Below are 7,884 nucleotides of genomic sequence, written 5' to 3' on the forward strand. Positions count from 1 at the left end.
CAGAGGCGCCGCTTCTGCACATGCGTGTGGCGCGATAGAGTGCTTCTGCGCACGCATGCACGGTGAAACCAGGAGGTATACAATTCTGGGTTTGCTCCGTTCGTAACTCGAAATTACGTTACTCGAAGGTAACGTAACCCGAGGTACCACTGTATGTGGAGATTCATGTGGGTTTTTGCACAGGCTTTAAAAAGAAAAATTGATGCAGAAATGTGGGAAATGGAACTTCCAGGTTGGAAAGAATGAGAAACTCAGAAGAACCCAATGAGCCACTTTTTTTTTGCCTCCTCCCCTCTCCCCAATTAAGCTGCAGAATGAAGCTGAATCCTTGCAAGCGGAATGGATGGGGGACGACGATGAAGCAGAATGAACCAGTCTGAGGCCCAGAAGGATTCCATTTTTGCCCTGATATTTATTCACATGAAAGGTCTTTGTGGCGATGCTTTACAGAAAGAACCTCTGGGCTATCTCACTTCCCTTGTGGAAAACAATAATACAAAAACACACAACTGCTTAAAATATGCTGACATAAATTAAATAAAATACATTATGTTAAAGTGCAACTGTCACAAGGGTGGGTGTGGGTGGCTGTGCATGTTCCGCACGCGGCAAGGCTTTCGGGCACTTGGTTTTCTCATTTCTTGCTGGGTGTTGCCGATGTTTGGGAGAGACTTTGGATACGTTCCTGGGTCCATGCGGCACTGGGGTCTGCACATTGTCGCTTATTCGCTTTCGTGGTAAATCTGCAAAGAGAGAAATGCCTGTTTAGTGCCCAGCCAGCCAGAGCATCAGAAGCTGACACATACTGAGTCAGACCAATTGGTTCATCTAGCTCTGCACTGTCTACACTGACTGGCAGCAGTGGCTCTCTGAAGTTTTGGGAAGGACTGACGCAGGTGGTACTGTGGGTTAAACCACTGAGCCTAGCACTTGCCGATCAGAAGGTCGGCGGTTCGAATCCCCGCGACGGGGAGAGCTCCCGTTGCTCAGTCCCTGCTCCTGCCAACCTAGCAGTTCGAAAGCACGTCAAAGTGCAAGTAGATAAAAAGGTACCGCTCCAGCGAGAAGGTAAACGGCATTTCTGTGCGCTGCTCTGGTTCGCCAGAAGTGGCTTAGTCATGCTGGCCACATGACCCGGAAGCTGTACGCTGTCTCCCTCGGCCAATAAAGCGAGATGAGCGCCGCAACCCCAGAGTCGGTCACAACTGGACCTAATGGTCAGGGGTCCCTTTACCTTTATATCCCAGCCCCACCTGGGACTGTACCTGGGACCATCTGCAGGCAAACAGGCGCTCTGTCCCAGAGCTACATGGAGAAAGGCATCCCAGCTTTGGCCTGGGGGTGGGGAAGAGGAGGGCACCCCTGGCATTCACCCTCCAGATCCTCTCCCTTCCCTGGGAAGCTGTTGACTCACTCTCCCACCTGCATCTCATCAGAGTTGGGGTCGGGGGCTGAGGCTGAGGCTTCCCTAAGGCCATCAGGTCACTTCCAGGACGGAGAGGTGATTCCCTTTCAGGAGGTTCAAGGTTGCCTGACAGTCACCTAGGAGGTTTATTGGTGGTGTTGCATTTGCACCGATCAGGCTCCAAGGAAAGGAAGCTAGCTATAACCCCATGGAATATAAACTCAGACTAAGAACATGACACGAGGAATAGGAACTGGGGGAGAGGGCTATCAAAGGCTACTAGCCAGGATGGCTAGTAGGAGACGGAGGCAGCTTGTGCTTGGGTCCAGCTTGCAGGTTTCCCACAATACAGAATAACAAACCCCCGTGTTGCCAACTTAACACAACAAACAATACAAGCAACACGAAGACCAGTATACTAGATAGCACTGCAATTCTTAGTGCATGATATACATGATTTAATACAGCAAAACCAAAATGTGTACACTTGTAAATTCTCTAATTATATTTGAAATCAAATGAACACACGTCTGTCAATCTTTGAAAGCCCATAGAAGTATAATAAGCCTACGGTTGAAACAAAGTAATAGATGCTATCCTGTGGCCTAAGCGGTAAAACTTTTTTTAGGCGTTCATGGTGCCGAAGTAGTAAGTGAATGACAACGTAGGACAGTGATCCCGGATAATCTGACTGTTTCGCTGGAATCTTCTTCAGCACAACCCATAGATTAGAAAAATGCACATGGAGCAGTGGTCATAAGGATATGTAACATGAACGCCATGTGTTCATTTGATTTCAAATATAATTAGAGAATTTGCAAGTGTACACATTTTGTTTTTGCTGTACTAAATCATGTATATCATGCAATAAGAATTGCAGTGCTATCTGGTATGCTGGTCTTCGTGTTGCTTGTATTGTCTGTTGTGCAGGTTTCCCACAAGCATCTGTTTGGCCACTGTGAGAACAGGATGCTGGGCTAGACGGGCCACTGGCCTGATCCAGCAGGCTCCTTTTGTGTTCTAATGTCCTTCTGTTCTAACCTTTTGCCCCTCTCTTCCTGATCTGGTAGTGCCCACTGTTTGCACTGTGGCAAAGGGGGGGGGGAGCCTCTCTTCAGTGGCATAATGTGGGGGGCTGGGGGCTGTGGGGTGCAAAATTCTGAGGGGGTGCAACTAGGAGCCCCCATGCAGGTACAGGGAACCCCGCCCTGGTGAAGGCAGCAGAGCAGCCCAGGCCCACAGTGAGTGGGCACAGATGGAGGGAGGTGGGCAAGGGGCAAGTCCAGCACAGTCTTGCCTGGCGCTCCTCTCCATGGGCATTGGGGGATTCACCCACCAAGGGCTGTGTTGGCTGGCTGGTTTCCCCCCTGCATGGACAGGCAGGTGGTGCAGCACTGCCCCACTTGGCTCTCATGGGGAGGAGGCGGTCCGGCAGCATCAGTGGCTTGCCTGCCCCAGGCAGTGGCAACCCACGCTATGCTGCAGTCACCCTTTGGCAAAAAAATAGGAGTGTCCCCACCTTCCATGCAAAGAGAAGTCCTGAAGCCCCCTGATCTGGTATGGAATTGCAAAGGGGCTTTGGCCTCTGCAGCTATTGCTAATAGCTTGTAGCTTGGCTGATCACCCACAATTGTTTTCAAAGTTTTTCATACTTACACAACAGCTGGCAGAGAGCACTTGCTACTTGCATAGTCATAGGACGCCAGGAGTCTGCGTGGTATGGGTTTCATAACGTATTTCTTGCAGCAGTAGCCTGAGTCTGTGGGAGAGAAGAGCGGAAGGGAGTGAACAAATGACTTCTGCTTCCTGCGGCCTTGATTTGGCTCCACAGGGGATTGGACCTGAGACCTTCTGCATTCAAGGCATTTGCTCTGTCATTGAGCTTCTTCCCCCAAAGTAAGATTCTAGTCCCAAGGATTCTGAATCAAGGACTCTTATTAAATATAGGAAGCTACCTTATACCGAGTCAGACCATTGGTCCATCCAAGCCAATATTGTCTACACAGACTGGCAGCAGCCGCTCTTCAGGATTTCATGCAGGGGATGTTACCAGCCTAACCTAGAGATGCGGCTGGGGATTGAACACGAGACCTGCATTCAAAGCAGATGCTCTGGCATTGAGTTACTGTCCTTTCCCTAAAACTATCCACAGTCATTGAGTGCTGAAATCTTAGAGGGCTAATTTAATAGGCACATAAGAAGCTACCTTTCAGCAAGTCAACCCATCTAGCTCCCTATGGTCTGCAATGACTGGCAGTGGCTCAGTGTGGTGTCAGATGTGGGGCATTCCCAGCCCTACCTGGAGATGCTGGGGAGTAAACCTGGGACCTTCTGCATGCAGGACAGATGCTCCACCACTTACCTACAGTGCTTCTCCTTTTTTAAAAATAGCCTTCCTCCCAGCTCTAAATAGCGGGTTCCCTGGGTCAGCATTAATAACATGAAGAAGCAGCTTCAATAGGCAAGCGGCAGAGTCCTGATGGGACCCATTCAGCTCCTCCTCCCACCCTCACCTGCTTAAAAACAAACTCCAGTCCAGAGCCAGTGGAGGAAGGAGGTCATAATTTTGACTTCACTTCAGGCACATAGACACTCCGAAATGAGTGCTGGATTGCAGAGACGCAACCTGGAGCTTCCATGGTGTGATGTGCAGGAAAATATCCCTGCATTATCGAGGGTTGGACTAGAGGACCCTTGAGGTCCCTTCCAATACTACAATTCTATGACTCTGTCTTTGCAAAGACCCAATTACAATATTGGGACCAATTGCCTAGAAAGCTGGTAGACTCCCTCCCTCTCTCTCTCTCTCTCCTGAGCTCTTGATGCAAAAGCTTGACAGCCACCACTGTTGAGGTTTCCCTAGCTCTTGGTTCATCCCTTGCAAAGGAAAGACTAGGCACCCCACAAAGACCCCTCCATGGCTCTTTGACATTTACAGACTATTTTCTACAGGTGCAGGCAGGGAAGAGGGGATACTATCTCAGCTCTCCAGAACCCCTGCTTTGCATGCAGAAGGTTCTAGCAGGTCCAATCCCTGAACTCTCCATGATTCTATGATCTGGGAGTTGTTCCTGCTCACACAGGCCATTGTCTTCAGTGAGGTTATGGGAAGTTCTTCTTCCACTGGAGAGAGGAAAATACTCTCTCTCTCTGGCCAACAGAGGTGCCTTGGGGAGGGTTGCAGTGGGGCCCTGCTCTCCTCCCAAGCGAACCCTTTAGGAGGGGACCATCCCTCCTTCACTGTGCTCCCCCTAAAGAATATAAGAGGAGCCTTGCTATCCTATCTAATGCTCTTTTAAAGTCCTCCGTTTTGGTGGCCATCATTGGCTCCAGTGGGAAGGAGTTTGATAAGAACATCTGAAGTGCCTTGCTGCTTCAGGCTAGTGGCCCATCTAGTCCAGCATCCTCTTCTCACAATGGCCAACCAGATGCCCCAATAGGAAGCCCACAAGTGGGACCCGAGCACACTCCCTTCCCGTGGGTTCCATCAACTTCAGAAGTGTTGCTGTCTCCAACCACAGAGGCAGAGACTGGCCACCATGGCTGATGGCCACCAATAGCCCTCTCCTGCTTGGCCCAGCTCCTGGGGCAGCAGAAGCAGCCAGGAGTGCAGGACGGCCTTGGAATAAGATGGTGGTGCGGATTGTGGTCCCCAAGGCTTGAGATGCCTTTGGCAGTGATGCTGTGAAGAAGGAAAGGGGGACTTACCTAAATGAGACTGAGCCTGGGAGAAGAGGAGGGCGGTGATGGTCAGCAGGAAAGCAAAGGCAGCAATGAAGCTCTTCATTTTTGCTTGTGGAATGGAAGAGGAGGCTTGTTGCTCAAAGCTGAGGGTGCAGAAGCAGTCAAGGTCCAAGCTCTCGGTTGCTCCAGAATGAGCTCCATGAGTTTTCCCCTCCTCTCTTTATACAGGCAGATGGGGGTTCCTTGGAAGCCGAATCACTCAGGAGTGACGAAATTCCAGCCCCAATTTTGCTTACTCTGGAGAAGCGTCCAAATTAGCCAGCGGGGGTGGGAAGAGGAAGTGAAAAAGAGATTCTTGCAATCCCCTGCTGGTCCTGCAGGTGGCTGGATCTGGTCAGGAAGAGAAGGCAAGGAAGCGTTTGCTGTTTCGATCCCAACAGGAACGTTTTCAGCACCAGATCTCAGAGGGATGAGAACGAGCACAGCAATCTGTGGAATATTTCCAAGAGGGAGGCAGCAGTAGGGGCTTTTTTTGTCCTTGCAGATGCACAAGAAATAACAGCACACTGAGAAGATTTTCTGCCAGGGGTTATAGGGACAGAAATTCCAAAGAAGATAGTTAAGTTATTTATGTATATAACTTCAGCAGCAAGGATTCCCCCCACCCCGAAACTGAAGGATGAAGAGGTTTCCACTAAAGAAGAATGAATAAAGAAAGTGATGGACTGAATCAGCAAAGTTACTAGCTAAAATAAGAGAACTTAATGATGCTTGTTTCATTGAAGAATGGAAGCCTTTTTCGGATTATTTAAATAAATATTATAGTATAAGGAACCCGTGAGCAGGATTTGAACTATAAGCAACAGAAAAAATTAGAAATTATTGTATCGTCCTAACCTAATGTAACCTTGAACGATAGGTCAAGAATTAGTGAAAGGGAAATGTGAATTATTTATGTATGTGACAACCGCGTCAAGAATTTTAATAGCTCAAAATTGGAAGTCTGGAGAAATGCCAACAAAAGAACAATGGCAAGAAAAACTGATGGATTATGCAGAGTTAGCAAAGTTAACAAACTACATGAAAAAGACAGCAGTGACTTTAAAAATGAATAGGAACCTTTTACAATCGATCTGCAGAAACAACAAAAAGAAATGGACTCATTGGCAGGATTTGAATAAACCTTCACCACTTTATTGAATTTAAATATGGAGGATAACAATGTAACAAGATTTAATACAGTGGTACCTCGGGTTAAGTACTTAATTCATTCCGGAGGTCCGTTCTTAATCTGAAACTGTTCTTAACCTGAAGCACCACTTTAGCTAATGGGGCCTCCTGCTGCTGCCGCGTCCTTTGTTTGTTTGTTTAGTCGTTTAGTCGTGTCCGACTCTTCGTGACCCTATGGACCAGAGCACGCCAGGCACCTCTGTCCTCCACTACCTCCCGCAGTTTGGTCAAACGCATGCTGGTAACCTCGAAAACACTATCCAACCATCTCGTCCTCTGTCGCCCCCTTCTCCTTGTGCCCTCCATCTTTCCCAGCATCAGTGTCTTCTCCAGGGAGCTGCCCACCTTAAGCCAGTGGCCACCTGATTCTGCCCCAATACCCAGCCAGCAGCCACCATGGGTGGACATATTTCACTCTAGAGCCTGCAAACTCTTTGATGCTCCAGGGTGGCACCCGCCCTGCGGAACGCCCTCCCATCAGATGTCAAGGAAATAAACAATTACCTGACTTTTAGAAGACATCTGAAGGCAGCCCTGTTTAGGGAAGTTTTTAATGTTTGATTTCTATTTTTAATATTCTGTTGGCTGGGGAAACCCAGCCAGATGGGCGGGGTATAAATAAATGATGATGGTGGTGGTGATGATGATGATGCTAGCTCATTTGTTTTTTCATTTCATAGAATTGGAAGGGACCCTAAGGTCATCTAGCCCTGGCCCGGGCAACGCAAGAATTACAGCTAAGGAATCCCTGACAAACAACCATTCAGCCTCTGCTTAAAAACCTCCAAGGAATCCTCCACTGCCTGCTACAACCTCTGGAAATGGTGGTGGTTGAGATTCAATGTTGTGCCAAGGGTACCATTCTATCAGTGCAGATATTTCTGCTTGCCGGACAACACTACCTCCCCTGTTTTGGCCCCCATGTGCTGTTCCAGGGGTTCTTCTGACTCTCCCAAGCAGATTTGGGAAGGGCACAAGGGAAGAGGATTGCGGAGGGTGGGGGTAAGTCCTTTCGCTCTGGCAGGACTCACCATGTTGGCTTATGCTAATGCAGGCCCTCCAGATGCTTGGGACTGCAATTCCCACCATCCCTGACCACTGGTCCTGTGAGCTAGGGATGATGGGAATTGTACTCCCAAACATCTAGAGGGCCGGAGTTTGCCTATGCCTGTGCTAATGCAACAACTTAGTTGAATCTAACCTACTATTTTTTAAATAAATACAGTGGTACCTCGGGTTACGTACGCCTCAAGTTACATACGCTTCAGGTTACAGACTCTGCTAACCCAGAAATATTACCTCGGGTTAAGAACTTTGTTTCAGGATGAGAACAGAAATCGTGCTCCGGCGGCGCAAGGCCCCATTAGCTAAAGTGGTGCTTCAGGTTAAGAACAGTTTCAGGTTAAGAACGGACCTCCGGAACGAATTAAGTACTTAACCCGAGGTACCACTGTAATCTTCATTATTATTATTATTTTAACAATAGGAACAACAAACACCACATTTCCTAAACAGGAACTGTAAAACACCGAAATAGGAAATTCCATAGTACAGTAGTAATATAC

At 48.3% G+C, this 7,884-nt stretch overlaps 1 protein-coding gene across 1 annotated transcript; it reads right to left on the reverse strand.

Moving 5' to 3' along the window:
- Positions 1-392: 392 nt before the first annotated feature.
- Positions 393-5,459, reverse strand: LOC114585795 (C-C motif chemokine 5-like). The gene is made up of 3 exons (XM_028708673.2): positions 5,114-5,459; positions 3,062-3,164; positions 393-743 (listed from the first exon to the last, which is right to left on the reverse strand). Exons 1-3 carry the CDS (start codon positions 5,190-5,192, stop codon positions 635-637), a joined length of 291 nt encoding a protein of 96 aa, XP_028564506.2. The 5' UTR covers positions 5,193-5,459; the 3' UTR covers positions 393-634.
- Between the last annotated feature and the right edge of the window lie 2,425 nt (positions 5,460-7,884).

The sequence above is a fragment of the Podarcis muralis genome, chromosome 15 (assembly GCF_964188315.1).
Source record: "Podarcis muralis chromosome 15, rPodMur119.hap1.1, whole genome shotgun sequence".
NCBI lineage: Eukaryota > Metazoa > Chordata > Lepidosauria > Squamata > Lacertidae > Podarcis > Podarcis muralis.